Raw genomic sequence first — 19,659 nt, forward strand, 5'->3', positions numbered from 1 at the left:
GGACTGATACTACAAAATATATAGTTTTCACAAGAAAACAAGCGGTTTAAGAAACTAAGCCCACATAAATACACGCAAGTTGAGCGAACAGCTCCTCTTTCATCAGTTTCCTGGAAGAAGGTACTCATGGCACGATGAAAACGTCGGTATTTTGCTCAATACAAGCAGTTAGAACCTAACTACTAGGCCGCAAGTTGTGCAAAACACATTAAAAATCTAGAAAGAGTTGCATGCAGCATACCTAGGAAAAATCGTAGTCAAGAATTCAAGGCAGGGCTGGCTGGCCAGTACTGACCACACTTGAAACATTGATGTCCACGCACCTACATCCCTTCTTTGGCAACATCAAGTAGACAAATCAACGCGCCAACCCAGGAATCATTCTACTAGGATTCACCTATATAAACAGCTAATCTCCCGCACCAATGGACCATATCGTATTTCGGAAGCACCCAACGCATACTAGACAAGTCTACAATGGCATCTCCTTCTCCGGCCACCGTGATCCAGATTCCATCGCGGACCAACGGCACAGCACCGCCGACGCCTAAGGGCACCGATGACTGCCCGACCGTGCCGACGGCAGCCAGCTTCGGGACAGCGACAGACAAGGTGATGTCAAGCGCCGCAAACCTGGCGCAGCTCCTGCCGACGGGCACGGTGTTGGCGTACCAGGCGCTGTCCCCGTCCTTCACCAACCACGGGGCATGCCTTCCCTCCAACAAGTGGCTCACGGCCGCGCTGGTCACCATACTGGCCGCCTTATCCCTCTTCTTCTCCTTCACCGACAGCATCGTTGGCCGCGACCGCAAGCTCTACTACGGCGTGGCCACGCTACACGGCTTCAACGTGTTCAACTTCTCCGGGGAGGAGGAGGAGAGGGATTGGGCGCTCGGCGAGCTCCAGAGGCTGAGGCTCCGGCCACTGGACTACGTGCACGCCTTCTTCACCGCCGTTGTGTTCCTCACCGTAGCATTCAGCGACGTCGGGCTACAAAACTGTTTCTTCCCCAACGCTACAACCAATACCAACCAGCTGCTAAAGAACCTGCCGCTGGGGATGGCGTTCTTGTCGAGCTTTGTGTTCTTGATCTTCCCAACAAAAAGGAAGGGCATCGGATACAACGACACCACTCTCCACCAGAAGGCCCCATGAGGTCACTGAAATTTCAGATCCGGATATCGTAGAACAATTTCATGGTCGCTTGTATTGGTTGCCTTGCTCCTGCCTAAATTGTAGGTGTTGTATACCAGTATAAAATCACATGACTGATTGTAGATTCTAGTGGTTCTTTCTGTTTTTGTAAATATACGTCTTTTGATGTATAGGTGTGGAAGAACGTCTTTTGATGTCAGAGATCAAACTGACCACAGGGGAGGCCATCCACGATAAGGCTCGTCCGGGCATGCGTTGTGTGCTTGATGTGGGAAGGAGATGCTGCAAGATAAGGGAGAAGACATGAAATAAAATGAGTCAAGCGGAGCCCCAATGGACAACGGATCAAAGGGTCAAACTAAAACACAGGTTGTCACGTGGGCACAGGAGTCCAACCAATATCGACTATGACCTCGGACGTCATACACCAAGTATTACTTTGTGTGTAATTAACGTCCGGACGTCTGATCCATCGATGATCCAACAGCCTATTGCAATATTAAAAAAATAACGACTGCAATATTGAAAAATATGCAGCAAAATAGCTTGTTGTATATATTCGATTTCAAGAGAAAATTCTCACCACAACATCACTCCATGTTACACGTAATATTTTTATATAAAACCTATTTGGTGTAGAATTAGGTGCAACATACGAAAATAACTTTGATAATAAATTTTCATAACGTCTGAAATATTAAATTTGAATATCTAAAACATTGGAGATATGAAAATATAGGAATTAACTCAATGGATAATATTTTTGGGTCCGAATTTATACGCAAGAGATTCCAGGATGCAACATACGAAAATAATTATAGCAATAAATTTTCATAACATCTGAAACATTAGAGATGTGAAAATATAGAAATTAACTCAAATGGATAATTTTTTCGGGTTCGACTCTGTATACTAGAGATTTCGGAATGTAACATATGAAAATAGCTATGGCAACAAATTTTCATAACGTCTAAAATATTAAATTTGAATATCTGAAACATTAGAGATGCGAAAATATAAGCACTAACTCGAATAAATAATTTTTTTTCGATTACATGGGTCGACCCAATCAAAATGTCTGATGCATTCGGACAGCCGGGCCATAACATTATCATTTTTAATAACAAAATACAGTATGCTACGTTTGGAGTAGAATTCCATGTCAAAATTTGGCATCATTGTCCTGCATAGGACGGCGTTTACCTTTCGAGTCCTGCACTTTTCATAGCAGAAGATTGGGGGACAGTTCTGATGCACAGGCCTCATCCTGAATAGGAAGATTATCAAACCAACGAGTTTGGACAAGAAAATATTATGGGGACAGGAGACCGTACGGTCATACGGCCTGTGATTTCCACGTCGGCACTGCACATTTCCAACAGAAACGACAGCACCACGCTTCCATGGTGTAACTTGGGGTGTGTTTGGTCTAAAGATGGGGTGAGATGGGAGAGGGTGATTATATTTTTGTAGTGTTTGGTTCAGGATAGTAGAGATGAAATTATCTCTCTTAAAGAATATTCTCTCAATATGCTGGATTAAATTATCCCATCAAATCGATAGGACGAAACCATCCACCTTTGCTAATCATACTTATTAGTAAAATGATTAGTGATATTAGTATATTTGTATACTTATTAGTGTATACTACTATGCGATTAAAATTTATAAGGGTTAATGTGCTAATTAGTGAAAATTAATGAGCTAATTATAGTATGATTAGAGTTAATTAGCATATTTTATTGTTAATTAGTAATAACTATGGCGAGAGTAACATTAATACATGTTAGTGCATGTTGATTAAGTGTATTATTAATTATTATTATTTAAAATTAAAAGATATAATCAATTGATGATTCTTGTCACCATCCATGCTTATCCCTTCAACTAAAAAAAAGGGTCATCCCATCCATCTAACCAAACAAAAAAGAGGATCATCTCATCCTAAAAACAGGAACAGCCTTATCCCATCTTATTTTATCTCACAACCAAACACACCTTTGGTTAGCGAAAATCGTGGCCGGAAAGAAAAAAGATGGGGAACTCGTGCGGTACGATTCAGAGTCCGGTTAGCTGGGCGTTGACAAAAAGTAGCTTTCTGGTTGGAAAATAATTTTACCCGATCTAGTCTTCTGTATTTAGAGTAAATTTAATTTATAGTATGATAAGTACTAATTTATTTTACCGCACATGATTGTTTATGTACTATATGTTTTATAGTAATTTTTGTTGGGATGATCTCTCGCTTCTCTTCATATGGCAAGTCGAAGTCTACCGGTGGCTAAACACTGATGGGTGTTACAGTGGTGTTTCAGGAAATGCATGCGAAGATCATGATGGACCTTTGGTCGAAGCCCGAAGGTTGGCCTACAATCTCCCCCATCCGTGCAGGTGAAGGCCACGACGGACCTTCGGTTGAAGCCCGAAGGTGCGTCTGCGACTCCTGCCGCCCGCGTAGGCGAAGGCTGCGGCAGACCTTTGGTCGGAAGACGAAGTTTGACCGGCGATTCCACTTACTGGAGCGGGCAAAGGTACTGGCGTGCCTTCAACTGGAGGCCGAAGGTCGACCCACAGCGCCGATGGGCAGGAGCAAAGGTCGTGACGAACCTTCGGTTGGAAGCTGGAGAGGGACCCTCAGCGCAGTCATGAGACTGGCCGAAGACCAAAAATGGACGTCGAGGCCCACTTAACTGCCCAGGGCACAGTTGTAATTATGCAAATGTACTTGATTATACTGTAATGCCCCCAAATATTTCAGGAATGTGGCAATTGAGAGGGTTAAACTGTAAATCCAAGCATTGGGTAGTTGGGTACGGGCTATAAATAGGGTCATACTGTACCTGAAGTGACGAGAAATCAAGATTATTTACTCATAACATGTGTCACACTCTGGAGCCTTCAGTTTTCCCCTAGAACGAAGGCCGTCTTTGGTTGGGGTTAGCGGTTCCAACAGTTGGTGCCGTCCGTGGGGATCGAACGGACCGAAGCTATGCCACCCAAAAAGAAGACGAAGCTACTTGGAACATCGGAGACATTGCCGGAGCCTTCGACTGCAGCCGGAGCTTCGGCCGAAAGGCCCCCTTCGACGGTACCAGGCTCAAGCAACACTTCGGCCGGAGGAGCTTCTGGTGAGCGCGAACAACACTACAGTGTTGATGTCTGGCCTCCAGGAGACAACAGAGACAAGCACAGAGCGACCGTCCAGGAAAATGTAGCAGTAGCAATGCGGGTCATAGAAACTAGCGATCGCACCCGCTTGGAGGCTTCGGCAGAAGAGCGAGGCAAAGCGCAAGATGAAGAGTGGGAAGACCTGGATGACTTCGTAGAATACAAAGATGAAGACGAGACACAGGAGGAAAGAACATCTAAGTTGGAAGCCGAAGAACCGGAGAGGCAGATTGCGCAGAAAAAGCGCATGTTGGATAGCCTGGTGGCAAGTCAAAAAGCCGCGGAATATCGCAAGCGAGCGGAGGAAGCCAGGAAAACACTGGAGAAAATGCAAGAAGAGATTGATATGCTGCATCGCACGGAGGAAACAACTCGCCACGTGACGCTGTCAGAAATCACAGCACGATCGGCGCAGGACCTTCGGCGATAGTCATCTGTAGGTGATCCAGAGTCCCCGCTCTCCATTGGCTTGCAAAACCAGCTGTGGCCTTCGGGCTTCAAGATGCCTAGAGTAGTAATGTTCGACAGAGAGTCAGATTCAAGAGAATTTGTAATGAGTTTCATGGCGGCAGTCGAATCCACTGGAGGAGACGACGCAACACTGGCGAAGGCCTTTGTATTGGCTATAAAAGGGATAGCAAGGTCGTGGTACTCCGCGTTGCCTCTGGGATCCATTTATTCATGGGAGCAATTGCGCAACGCCCTATACAACAATTTCCATGGAAATCAGACAGACAAGATTACCGCAAGTGACCTCTTCGCACTGAAGCAGCAGCCAATAGAGACTTTACAGAGCTATATGTGTCGCTTCGTACACATCCACTGTCAGGCGAAAGGGCTGAGCGAAGACACAATCATCGATGCCGCATCAGAGGGGGACTTTTGGCAGGAAAGCTTACAAGAAAGAGGCCAGGGAGTGTACAAGGACTGCTCAATAAGATGAAAGAATACACAAGGTCCGAGCTCGATCACCTTCGGAGGAAGAATGAAATGGTAGCCTCAAAAGCACTAAAAACAAATACGTCGGCCAGGGAGGCAGGCGTTGGCCACTCCAAAGACTGATTGAGGCATGTGAGAAAAGCTGTAGCATCCGAATACACAACAAAGCTAAAAGAGGTCAATCAGATCGACTCCGGCCCAGTCGATGTTGCTCAAGCGATAAGCGAAGGGCAAAGTGGGGCTACTTGAGGAGGCCGAAGTGGCAGAGGCCGAGGACGAGGGGGTCGAGGTGGACAGGCTCCGTAGGATCCAGCCACGTTCTACTGCAAGTTACATGGCGAAGGCGCCGGTCATAGGACCAAGTAGTGCCCACAGGTCATGGCCATGAAAGAAAGCTTAGCGAAGCAATCCTTCGATCAAGCAAGAACCGTGCACCACGCCACACAGTTTAGGCGAGGTGAAGCATGGGAAAACAATTAGAACCACAATCCAGGCACAATGTTCGCTAACCAGTGGCGACCAATGCTCGCGCTGGCACAACAATATGTCTCCATAGCCTTAGCCCAGTTGGATCAGACGATTGAACAATTGGCCTTCCAAGGGGAGCTACCTCCACCTCCACCGAGGCTAACGATTGAAGCACCACCGGAGACTAGCAGGTCGGTAAACACAGTGAATCGTGGATACAACATGGTGTTGGCAATCTAAGGAGGATCCAATCAGGAGACAGAATCAAAGAGGCAACAAAAAGAATATGTGTGAAGGGTTAACCACGTTGGTGTAGGGCCAACTTATGTTCACTCAAGGTGGTTCAATGTGCCCATTACATTCTCACAGGATGACATGAGGGTTCTAGATTACCCACACACGGACGCCTTCATGGTTACATCAAACATTTCGGGAAATGAAGTGCATAGAATCCTGATAGATGGCGAAAGCTTGCAGATATCATCTTTACGGATGCCTTTGACAAAATGGGTTTACGGCGAAACGACCTTGACCAGGCTGGGTCTCCACTACTAGGCTTCGGCAAAAACGCAATTAATGCTTTGGGAAAGATAACAATCCTAGTGTCATTTGGCGAAGGGTCAAATTTTCGGACAGAGGACATTACCTTCGATGTGGTCGATATCAACTATCCCTATAATGCAATATTCGGGCAAGGAGTTCTAAACACATTCAGAGTAATACTGCACCATGCATATTTGTGTATGAAGATGCCGGGTCCCGGAGGCGTCATAACTGTGCTCAGAGATCAGCAAGTGGCCCGCATGATCGAAGTGGAAATCACTCCAGGTCGGCAAAATGTCCATGTGGTGACGGGGCCTTCGATGGATCTAAGGGAATGTGAGGTCCAGCTGAAGGTAAAGAAGGTGGCGAAGGCTACACCGGAAGGGGAGACCAAAATAGTGTCGCTATGTCCAGATAAGGCAGATAAAAAAATCATCATCGGGGCGGAGGTTCCAGAGGAAGACCAGCGAGAATTGATAATGTTCCTTCGCAGCAACGAGGATGTCTTCGCCTGGTCTCCAAAGGATCTGCAAGGAGTCTGTAGGGAAATCATTCAGCACACTTTAAATGTAGAACCCAGTGCGAAGCCAAAGAAGCAAAAGCTTCAGAAAGCTTCGAAAGAGAGGGAAGAAGCAGCAAAGGTTGAAGTAAAGAATCTGCTCGACGCTGGCGTGATACGTGAAGTGTTACACTCAGAGTGCCTGGCAAACCTGATGCTAGTTAGGCAAAGTAATGGCATGTGGAGAATGTCCGTAGACTTCATGGACCTAAACAGGGCCTGTCCAAAGGATGATTTCCCACTACCAAGAATTGATCAGCTGGTGGACTCTGCTGCTGGTTGTGAAATGTTGAGTTTCCTAGATGCATACTCTAGGTACCACCAAGTTTGGATGGCGAAGGAGGATGAGGAGAAGACAAGTTTCAGAACCTCCTTTGGCATATATTGCTTTGTATGCCCTTTGGCCTTCGAAATGCTGGCGCTACCTTCACCAGGTTGGTGCAAATAGTGTTAAGTTCACAAATAGGGAGAAATGTCCTAGCATATGTCGACGACATAGTGGTCAGGAGTGCCAGAAAGAACCAACATTTCGTAGACCTACGGGAAACTTTCGGAAACTTGCAAAGTGCAGGCCTAAAGCTAAACCCTGAAAAATGCGCCTTTGGAGTACAGTCCGGGAGGCTATTGGGGTTCTTGGTGTCAAAGAGGGGCATCGAAGTAGAACCCCAAAAAATTCAGGCAATAATCGAGATGAGACCTCCGCAGAGCAGGAAACATGCACAACGCCTGGTAGGCAGGTTGGCGGCGCTGAATCGGTTCATTGTAAAATCCGCAGAATGAAGCCTACCTTTCTTCAAGACGCTGAAAGGCTCTGACCCATTCAAATGGGGCGCGGAGCAACAAGAAGCCTTTGACAAACTGAAGAACTATCTAACGAAGCTCACAACCCTATCCAGTCCTGATCCCGAGGCTGATTTGTTATTGTACATAGTAGTATCCCCTTCGGTAGTAAGTGCCGTACTTGTGCAGGAGAGGTAAGAAAATAACAAGCTACAACAGTTTCCAATATATTACGTGTCGGAGTCTCTTGCGGGCCCGAAGAGATTCTACACCGAAATGGAAAAGGTGGCATACACACTGGTAATGGCATCGTGCAAGCTTCGCCATTACATTATGGCTCACAAGATTACAGTGCCAACCTCCCTACCCCTTCGCGACATGTTTGAAAATCAGGAAGCTACAGGAAGGATGGCAAAATGGGCTGCAGAGATCGCTCCACTCATGATAGTTTTCGTGGTAAGAACAGTGATGAAGTCCTAGGCGTTAGCGGACTTCATAGCAGAATGGACGCCGCTTGCCGAAGCCCCAGCAGAAGAACCGTCAGACCCGGTCTGGATCGCATATTGTGATGGGGCCTGGGGGGGCCTCAGGAGCAGGTGCGGCGGTGGTACTATCTTCGCCTTCGGGGGTAAAATTAAGATATGCTGCCATACTAGAATTTTGATCAACAAACAATATCGTGGAGTACGAAGCCGTCCTTCTTGGCCTTCGCAAGGTGAAAGCTTTGGGCTCCCGAAGGGTGCTGGTTAAGACGGACTCTAAAGTAATAGCAAGCCAAATTGACGAGAGATTTTAGACAAAAGAACCAGAGCTTGTTAGGTACATGGCAGCAGTTTGAAGCATGGAAAAGCATTTCCTGGGGTTCATGGTCAAGAGTATATCAAGGAATGACAACTTCAAAGCAGATGACCTCGCAAAGGCCGCATCACAAAATCTGCTAATATCGCCATATGTATTTGTCACGGCCCAGAGTTTCTGAACATGTAATTAAGCGCTAATGAGCATCATTAGCATTATTTGTTTTTTGTTTTGAGCAGTATAGACATGCAATGTGGATTGAACCAAATTTTGTTAAACCAGGTTTAACTGATGCGTTGTAAAGCATCTCCCGAAACTTCTATTGAACATAGGGCTGGTGACAATTTTAGAAATTAGTAAATTCCAGGAAAAGAATATAAATGAATTTTCCCAAATTTTTGGGAAATATTTAGAAGGCATAAAAATTATCACAATTTGGAAAAGATAGCATCTTTGAACAATTTTTATTTAAAATTGGCTCAAGCATTCTGGGTCAAACAAGTTCAAATGGGTTCCTTATGAATTTTAGTTTCAAACAAATTTTGTTTTACCAATTTTGGACCTTGGGAAGGCATTCAAATGGATGGCTAAAGTAGTGGGGATATTTTGTCGGCCGGTTACTGTTTCTCGGGCCCGCTTGTCATCCCCCCCCCCCGACTTCTCTGCTCTCTCTGCCGTCCCCTCTCACAGAGCAAGCGGCGGCCGCCCTTGTTCACTACAGTGGCCAGGCCACGTCGCCGAAAAACCGGGACACGGCACCGTGCCCTTATCCTCCTCTCCCTGCCCTCTGCTTTCCTCTCTCTCTCTGCTCCTCCTCTCGTACAGCCGGCGCAGGCAGAGCGCAAAGCACACACACAAGCACCGGCCGCCGGCCAAATCACCGCGCCACCGACGGCCTCCACCGAGCCCGGGCCAGGAGAAGCGCAGAGGAGGGTCGCCGAAGCTCTTCCCCGCCGTTTCCCCTCCTTTCCCGGCGTTTCCCGCACGGTTTGAGCTCGGCCGAGCCTTCTCCCTCAACGCCGACAGCCTCCTCTCTACCCCTCTCTATCGCCCCACTGTTCTACAGCCTCACCGGCCCAACCTGCTGCACTGCACGGTGAGCTTTCCCGTGCTCCTGTACACCTTATGCGCGCGCCGTTTTCCCTCCGTCCCGTCGCCAGCGCGGTGGTCCGCGATGGTCGAACCGCCGCCGCCTCCCCGCGCATGCCGCCGGCTGTGCCGCCGTCGAGCTTGTCGGTCGAGAAGCACGCCGTTAGGTCCATGCGCTCGCGTAGAACGTGTAGGTGTGCTCGGCCGGGCTTATTACGCCGCCGTCTAGCCGCCGGCGGTCTAAACCGAGCCGCCGCCGTGCCCGTTCCGCTGTGCGCCGCCGCTCGCCGTGCTCCGGCCATCGCCGGCATCAACGTGTGCCCCCACCAGGTCCGCGTGCCTCCCCTGGTGGTGTTGCTGCCCTCCCCGGCTGCCGACGTGGCGCCGCTCGCCGCCAGCGGGCACAACCCGGGCCGCCGACCGTTTTGGCGCCGCGCGCCTTTGGTGCCTGGCTGTTTTGACCCGGGGTCAAACAGCTGGCCCCACTGGTCAGTCCCTGGGTTAGCCGGCCGGGGTAGAAAAAGTTTTAGGGATTTTAATATCCGGTAAATGGGGTTTTGAATTGTTTTCCAATATATAAATTCGGCTGAAATATTGTAAATTGCGTAGAACATTGTAGATAGCTCCAAAAATTGTGAAACCAATTTTGTTGGCTTTGTTATGGCATGATCTACCCATTAAAAATACCATTGGGCATGAAATATGTGCTGTAATTTATTGAATAAATGAAACATGTTTAGGCTTTGATAATTCATAATTAAATCTTGGTAGCTCCAAAATTGATGAATCCAATTTTGTGAATCTTGCTAAATTGTGCCCTATTCAGTAAAAATATACACCCTCATGTTAAGCATAATTAACTTTCCAGTTTGGTTTAGGCTTTGGTTTATGCTTTAAAGTATTTCGGGAAATGTTTAAATGGTTAATGCTAATTGCAATTAGGAAATATTTGATGTTTTAAGCGCAGGGCATAATGCATGTCACCTTCGTTGTTGCATGGCTTTCATACTCATCATTGCACGCGATTATTCTTATAGAGAACGTCGATTCGACGACAGAGGCGAGCGAGGCTATTCCCGGAGGTTCTAACGGTGGTGATCGTGGTTCGGGTAGCTGTGAGCAGTAGCTAGGGCAGCAAGGCAAGCATCGTTCATATTGCACCGTGTCTACTTGAAAAATCTAATATGTTATCTACGCTTATGTATGCATTGCATGTGTTGGGTACCGAGTTGGGTAGAACCTATGCCGATGCATTCTCCTATTTCGGTCACGTGTCAAGTGTTATTTCTTGGAGCCTAGTGGTGTCGTCGCGGTCTAATTATAGTTCGCTATGCTTAGTGGTACTTAGGCTTTCCAGTAGAAGTCGACAACGGCGTCCACCGTTGTCGCGAGCCTAGGGCTTATTACTTGTTCACACTTGTGGTTGTGTTGATGATGAGTCGGTTTGGTGAGTTGAGACGAGGTGTGGGCGGTGTTAGGGGTGTCATCAGCTCACGAGGAGTCCTCAGGCAGTTCGGGGAGGGAACCTGGACACTGTAGACCGCTTGCACCGGTTAAGCACCGACCGTCGGTGTAGTCGGCTTTAGCACTTACCTTACTCACCACATGCTGATATAATGGTAGGCGAGCTGATTACCTTCGCAGATGTGGTCATGTGGGCCTCGTCATAGACGGTGTGAGTCCGGTTTGAGTCCGGGCTTTTAGCGGTATTGGTTTGCTCGTGGAGTAGTTCTAATACCGCCGCGCCGAGCTATGGTTGATCCACATGGTTGGGCCTGGTTGGGAAAGGTTGTCACGGGTACCCCCTTGTGTGCATCTTAGTGGGTGGCACAAGCCGTATGGTCCCTGTGTCGTGTGGGTTCAGGAGTATCCCCCTGTAGGGTGTATAATCAGTTCGAACTGTCGTGCTCTCGGTCATGAGCATTGGTATCGCTTATCTCCACCGAGCGACCATGTTTTGGTCGTAGAGTTTTGATGTGGGTTGTGGCATGGTTGGTTTGGTCGGTACGTGGTCGGTGGTTTGGTGGTAATGGTTTACTTTTATACACTTGTTGTTTATATATCTGTTCTGATCAGTTGGTTGGCAGGGTTTGAGTCGGTGGTTGGTTAAGTCAGTTGCTTACACCTAGAGTCTAGGTTGCTTACAGCTTAATGAACTCGCAGCCATCCAATTCGTGAACGTATCCGAGCAATGGTCCTTTTGAGTAAACTTTTTCATCTACATGCTCGCCATCGCAAGAGAAAGAATTTCATTGGCCATCTGGTCACCGATGGGCAGGTATACACCAATCATGAAGACAAAGCAAGGCTCATATTTGATTTCTATGATGGCCTACTTGGTAAAAATGTAGATCGAGATCGTACCATCAACCTCGCTGAACTGGGAATTCAATCACATTATCTTGCTGATCTTGAAGCACCCTTCTCGGAGGATGAAGTGTGGGCTACTATCAAACAATTACCACCGGATAAGGCCCCAGGTCCCGATGGGTTCACAGGGCGTTTTTACAAGGCTTGTTGGCCCACAATAAAACAAGACATCATGGCAGCAATCTCGGCTGTGTGGAGTAGAAAATTTATGGGTTTCAACTCACTAAACAAGGCATATATTACTCTCCTTCCCAAGAAAGAAGACGCTGAACAGCCCAAGGATTTCAGACCAATAAGTTTGGTACATAGTTTTGCCAAACTCATCACCAAAATGTTGGCCAATCGATTGGCAAGTCGGCTGCAGCAGATGGTGTCTCCTAATCAAAGTGCTTTCATTAAAGGTCGATTTATACAAGACAACTTCATGTTGGTGCAGCAGACGGCAAGGTTTCTACACCAACAAAAACTGCCACGATTTCTCTTAAAACTCGACATTTCTAAGGCCTTTGACAGTGTGGCATGGCCCTTCTTATTTGAAGTCTTGCAGCAATTGGGTTTCGGACCCATATGGAGAGACATGATCAGTGGGCTACTTTTCACATCATCGACTCAGGTTTTGCTGAATGGAGTTCCCGGTGACCGTATTTGTCATCGGCGTGGATTACGTCAAGGTGATCCGTTGTCGCCTATGCTCTTCATATTGGTCATGGATGTCCTAGGACATATGATTTCTACAGCAGCAATTGAAGGGCTGTTACAACCTCTCTCAAGACGGGCACTCCAGCACTGGATTTCTTTATATGCGGATGACGTGGTCATGTTTCTCAAACCGGAGGCTGCAGATATTAATATTACAATGGATTTGCTTCATTTGTTTGGTGATTCCTCTGGGCTGAAAGCTAACATGCAAAAGAGTAGTGTGCTACCAATAAGATGTGGGGAGTCCGAGCTAGCTACCCTCCACCAGCTGCTCCCATGCAAAATCTCAGAGTTCCCGTGCAAATATCTTGGTCTACCTCTCTCTTTAACAAGGTTGAAGAAGGAGCATATCCAACCCATTATTGATAGAATTGCCGATCAGCTACCGAGTTGGAAGGTGGATCTAATGACCCGAGCAGGAAGAAGAATACAAGTTCAGTTTGTGCTAACTGGGATGCTTATTTACCTAGCTATGGCTGTGGACTTCCCGCAATGGGCTATCAAAGCGGTGGATAAGATTCAACAAGGATTCATTTGGAGAGGTCGCAAGGAAGCACAAGGCGGCCATTGCCTTGTGGCATGGAGCACAGTGTGCCGACCACTCCAGTTGGGTGGGCTTGGCATCTCTGATCTCAAGAACATGATATGGGCATTAAGAATGCGTTGGGTTTGGCTGCAGAAAACAGAACCTCACCGGCCATGGTCTGCACTACAGATCCAAGTTCCAACACAAGTCCAAGCCTTCTTCTCTATTGCTCTCAAAACTGAAGTAGGAGATGGCTCACGTACTCTGTTTTGGACTGATCGATGGATTCATGGTCAGTGCATTGCTGATTTGGCACCTCGCTTATTTGCCATAATACCAAGATACAAAGTGCAGCGACGTACTGTCCAGGAGGGCCTCACAAATCGCACCTGGGTTTTGGATATACAGGGCGCTCTGTCAGTGGGGGCAATTATTGATTATTTGCAGCTTTGGGATCTCCTAGCAGATTTCACATTACAACTAGATGTGACCGGACAATACTCGGCTAAATCGGGCTACGAGAGCTTGTTCTTGGGTGCTATTCAGTTCAGACCATGGGAGAGGATTTGGAAAACTTGGGCGCCCGCTAAATGTCAATTTTTTGCATGGTTGGTCGCCCACAATCAGTGTTGGACAGCGGATCGTCTTGCGAAACGGGGACTGCCACACCCTGAACAATGTCCCTTGTGCGATCAGGAGGAAGAAACTATTGATCACATGTTGACCTCTTGTGTCTTTGCTAGACAGTTTTGGTTCAGTTTGTTGAGATAGGTCGGGCTTCATGCATTTTCCCCACAGCCTACAGATTCCTCATTTGACACATGGTGGGAGAAAGCTAATGAAGCAACCAGTGGTTTGGTGAGACAGGGACTCAACTCTCTCATTATTCTTGGAGCTTGGGTACTATGGAACCATAGGAATCGTTGTGTGTTTGATGGAATATCCCCTAGCATGTCTCAGGATTTAGTTCTAGCAGGGGAAGAGCATCAATTATGGTCTTTGGCAGGGGCTCGAGGGATCTCCTTCTTGACTGCCCATCTGCCTGGATCATGAGTTTTATAACATTAGGTCGTTTTTCTAGTTTGTAAAAGGCGCGAATGTAATCTAGCAGTGGTGAGGTGTGTGTGTGTGTGGGCGTGTGGTATGTTTGTGTGTGTCCGTGCTGTAACTGGGTTCTTGTCCCATCTTTCTTCTTAATTTAATGAAGCGCAGCTCTCCTGCGTTTTCGATAAAAAAAAAATACAGCTTAATGAACTTAAACATGTCTTAATCCTTGCTACAACTTTAAATGCATGATCCTTGGAGTCGAGAATATATATACTCATATTGTGTAAAACTTGCTAGTACCTTCGTACTAAGGGTACTGCCCTTAAGTTTCAGGTTCACAGGTTAGCGAGGAAGAGGCAGTGTTCGGCTACTTTGTGCCTGCCGATCTGGGTGGCGGGCAGGAGTAGCACCTTCTACTCCGAACTCCGGCGCTTTTGGTATGGAGCCTAAGGGCATACGGCTCCATACTCTTTTGTTGTATAGGTTTATCTTCCACTGCGTAGTTGTTGTTGTTCCTCTTTTGTTGTAAATCGTGGAAGCAGTTGCATGTTTAAGTATTGCAATACAGCCTAATTACTTGCTCTCTATTAAACTGTGTTGTGATATTTGGGTTGAAGGCATGTGTTCCGATCTTGGGCACAAAACACGTGCCGGAACTACCGGAATGGTATTCTGGTTAATCATCGAGGTTGTGATCATGAATAATGATCCTCCTGATGATTAATTAGAATGCTATTTGGACGGTTCCTCACAGTATTCTACCAAAAGTTGAGTATGCCAGCTGTAGAGGACTCTTCGCGAAGGACACGTTTGGTTGCTATAATTGAAAGCGAAGATTGGCGCTCTCCCATAATGGCTTACCTTCATGGCTATTATGAGCCCGAAGATAATGTTGAAGCGAAGCGCATGGCCCAGAGAGCCAGGAACTACAAAATTGTTGGAAACGATTTATACAAGGTTGGAGACTGTGCACCTTTGCTGCGATGCATATCTCAAGAAGAAGGGCAAAGTTTGCTGAGAGAAATACATGGGGGACTGTGTGGCTCGCAAGTAGGCACTCGAGCCCTAGTTGGAAAAGTATACAGACAGGGATTCTTTTGGCCGAAGGCGCTCAGTGATGCGGATTACATAGTCCAAAGTTGTACACAATGCTAGTACTGGGTGAAGGGGTCAAACAGGCCTTCAACAAAGACACAACTCATTCCACCAATTTGGCCATTAACGCGGTGGGGAATTGACATTGTCGGCTAGCTACCAGCCGCTCTAGGAAACTTGCGTTATGCTATCGTTGCAGTTGAATACTTCTCCAAATGGGTGGAGGCAATGCCGCTCGTGAATATAACATCAAGCAACATCCAAAAATTCTTGTGGCAGAACATCATCCGTCGCTTCAGAGTCCCACGCGAAGTAACCGTGGACACTGGCACCCAATTTGATAGTGCAGGATTCAGGCATTTCTGCGAAGGCTTGGGAATCAAAGTCCACTTTGCATCCGTGTATCACCCACAGTCGAATGGAGTTGTGGAAAGGGTGAACGACATCGTCTTTGCTAGAGTTGCGAGGCGTCTGCAAGGCCTGGCGAGAGGAAAATGGTTCGAAGAGCTGCCAAAGGTCTTATGGTCTATATGAACAACAGTAACAAGACCGACCGGTTTCACACCATTTCGTCTGCTCTTCGGCGAAGAAGCGATGACTCCAGAAGAATGTAAGAACGGATTATTTAGGGTCGTAAATGAATCGGCACAAAGAGAAGAATTAACATCAAAAGATGTGCTCGAGGAAGTGAGATTGCAGGCTACGAGAAACTTGAACAAATACCAGGAGGAGACTAGAAGGTGGAGAGACAAGAAAATATCCTTAAAGAACTTCGCCCCTAGGGATTTGGTACTGCGAAGACTCAACAATGCTTCAACCATGGGAAAAATGCAAAGCAAGTGGGACGGCCCCTTCTTGGTGAAGAGGTCGTTAATGCCTGGTTCCTATCACTTGGCTACTTTGGAGGGTGAGGAGCTTCCGCATACTTGAAATGCGGACAACCTTCGCAAGTTCTACATGTACTAGCGGTGAAAGTCTTCGCACCCCTGGGCGAAGCACCCATGCCAGAGCAGCATTTATGTAATTTTGTTTTCCTTTCATGTAATAAAAAATGTACGGGAACTGCAGTTTTTTCCTGACAGGGGGAACCCTTCGTTAGGGCGTGAGGTTTTTAATGAGGCAGGGCCCTTTGTAAATACCAATATATATATGGAAGTACCCCCAAAAAAGAATGCACTTTGGTTTGAGTACGAATAAATCGTCGTTGAAGTGCGGTAGCCCTTTAGAACAAGGGGGCACACCAATTGACGAGGAGCGCGCTGAAATTCCGCTGCAAAACTTGAGGTGCGAAGTGTCAAGAAAAGACACCATACCCTTCAACCTAAAAAAAAAAGCCGAAGTGCTGCAAGCCCTAAAAGAAGGCAGCGCACCTCTCGACTAAGTCGGGGGCTAAGAGTGTCTGCCCCCGCACCGAAGGAGAAACAAACATTCAGAAGAAAAAAAGCCAAAGTGCTGCTCGATCTAAAAGAAGGTGGCGCACCTCTCGGCTAAGTCGGGGCTAAGAGTGCCTGCCCCCTCACCGAAGGAGAAACAAACCTTCGGAAGAAAAAAGCCGAAGTGCTGCTTGACCTAAAAGAAGGTGGCGCACCTCTCGGCTAAGTCAGGGGCTAAGAGTGTCTGCCCCCGCACCGGTGTACTAGCTTATCATACCACAAGCTCAAATCTCTATGTCATATTGCTAAAAAATTATGTTATTATATTTTATCATTGTTGCATAGGACTATTATTATATTCATTGAATCATTATCCTGATAACCATTCCAAAACAAAGGTAAGCATCATCAACCATTCCATAACCCAAAACAGAACCAAGGTGACAGGGGAAACTAAGGTAAAGCATAACTCTTGGGATTTTTGACAAATTTATTAGTATGCATATTTGTAAAACAAAATATTTTAAATACTGGGACAAATATGTTCAAGAACACAATTTACCTTCACTGAACTCAGTTGGGTCTTCGAAGTCTTGATCCTACAGTCCTTCGCTTCATATTATTAGCCTGGAGTTCGCCACCAGCAATTCTAGCTCCTCTGGAACATTGGTGTCTACTCTCAACATACGTGAAAAGACAACACATAAACACCAAGATCTAAAAAGAACCAAATAACACTCAACAAACATCATCGCACATGAGAACACATTTCCTCGAATAATTCGGCAAAAGAACGGTTCAAAATGGACCTACGATTGACATGTTGTGACTTTTTAAATATTAAAAAGGTCCAAAAAAGATTATATATCGATGAAATTATGTTGCTAGGAATTTTCTAGAATTTGTTAAAGTCATATATGATTTTCTAGGATTTTTTTGGAATTTTCTAGCATTTATTTGGATTATAAAAGTATAGAGAACTATTAAACAAAATTAAATAAACCTATAAATATTATTAGAAATAATTTTCCTGATTATTATTATTTTTGGACTTATTTTTACACCGAAAATCTATTTATTGCGTAATGTAGGACCGAAAACAGCGACTAGAGAGGGGGGGGGGGTGAATAGTCATATCACCAATTTGTTTCGAAACGGATGGCCGTCTCCTATTTTGGTCACCCAACACATTCAAATCTAAGCGGAAGCAAAAACCAGAGAGAAACTAGTTGCTACGAAAAACTCCAAGTATGACTCTCATAGGTGTACATGAACTCTAAGTTCCATTGGCACAAATTCCACGAGTCATTGCCACACAAAGATAGCAACTTGAAGAAAGAATCATTTGCTCTAAAGAAAAGATCATCATCAGAAGAAGCTCTCCGAGTTGAAGATCTAGATGTAAGGGAATTCATGACCCACTTATATACATTTATATGTGAAATTTATGCCTCTAGCAATAAGAAGAACAACTTTCCATGTGGGATAATCTTGGCACATCAATCAAAACGAAAAACACAACTAAAAGGAAAAACTCACATCAAAGCAAGTGAGTCAATAGAAGAAAACTAGAAGGAGATGAACTCACACATCAAAGGAAACATGTACTTCATTTCTTGCAAAGGTCATCCCTCTTTTTGGCAGATTACAAGGTATTTTCCTCACAAAAAGCTCTCACATATTACAAAGGCTAAGCTCTCTTATCTACTTTCCTCTAAAACCTAGCACTCAAAGCTCAAATAGCTAGCTCTAGCCTCCCACACAGTTCTACCCCTCTATTTATAGGCCTAGTGAGATAGTTTACCCCTTAAGCTTCCTTGTTACCAAAATACCCTTCTTTTCAAATTGCCTCTTACCTACCACTAAGGCATTTTGGTCCTTTTTTCACTCCAACCATCGAACGGCTATGATGCCTTCATGACCTAGCTTTGCCTCGATGCAAGCTTCACGATGATGCCACGTGCCTCCATCCTTCCACGGTTTTGAGGCCAAACCACGAACCGCCTCACACGCTTCTCAAAGCCTGACTTGCTGTCACTTGCTTTCACCTGAAGAAAGTATCCTGATATCGACGCGTGTACTCCATCTTGTGATTTTGACCACCGACAAATCTCTCCCGCACTCGATCCCTCAGGCCTCCTTGTCACTTGCACTGGCATCCCCTTCGCTTGACTTTATCAACACGCCGTCTTCATCCTTCCTTACATGCTTTTCTTAACCTCCATATGCACAGCTAGTATCACCGTTGACTCCGTCCGGCCCCCTCGATCGTCTGGCACCAAGCACCCTGCTTGGCCCCGTTCATCCCGCCGTCAACCGCCAAGTTGCATCCATCACCTACACAATATAAGACAAGCATACACATATCTTGAACTTCCTTATAGATTAGTCCATTATCAAAATCTTCAATTAAAGCACATCTCAGAAAAATCATGAACGCCGGATGATCCGATGTTCACAGCTTTTGAGGGTCGGACCATCTGGCATGTACTTCTTCTCCGAACCAATCATCTTGCAACCTCTCTATAAGAAATACTCTAGTGAAACATCTGGCATTTATCCCTTTGAATGCTAGACCATCCAGCGAGTACAAGTACATCAGAGCCTATTTGCATCCTCTCTACAAGAAAATCTCGAGTGTACACTTCACTCCATCGCAGACAATCTTGTGTACACTTCAATCTTTATCTCTGGGATGAAATACTCCGGCGTGTACATTTGCCCATCGCCAGACCATCCGGTGTGTACCTTCTTACCATAACCCATTTTTCAATCTCTGTGCAAGAAATAGTCCAACGTTCTCTTTACTTCATCGTCGGATTATCCGGCGTGTACTTCAACTTTTGCTCTTTAGCTTAAATCCTCCGGCATGAAGTCTTCCTAAGCATCGGATCATTTGACGTGTACAAATTGCCCAGCGTCGAACCATCTGGCGTATGCAATTTTCTTGAATTCAAAGACAAAAACGCCAACTCCATTTTATCTGCAATTTTTGTTGGTCAAGATCATAATTGCAGTACATGATGAGGACACCACTCCTTCGGTTACAC

The 19,659-nt window shown here is 46.1% G+C and overlaps 1 protein-coding gene across 1 annotated transcript; it reads left to right on the top strand.

The window, feature by feature from the left end:
* Positions 1–413: 413 nt before the first annotated feature.
* Positions 414–1,356, top strand: LOC133901720 (protein DMP10-like). Its single transcript, XM_062343181.1, has one exon. It carries the CDS (start codon positions 478–480, stop codon positions 1,153–1,155), a length of 678 nt encoding a protein of 225 aa, XP_062199165.1. The 5' UTR covers positions 414–477; the 3' UTR covers positions 1,156–1,356.
* Positions 1,357–19,659: the final 18,303 nt, after the last annotated feature.

Source organism: Phragmites australis, chromosome 2 (genome assembly GCF_958298935.1).
Source record: "Phragmites australis chromosome 2, lpPhrAust1.1, whole genome shotgun sequence".
NCBI classification, from domain to species: Eukaryota; Viridiplantae; Streptophyta; class Magnoliopsida; order Poales; family Poaceae; genus Phragmites; species Phragmites australis.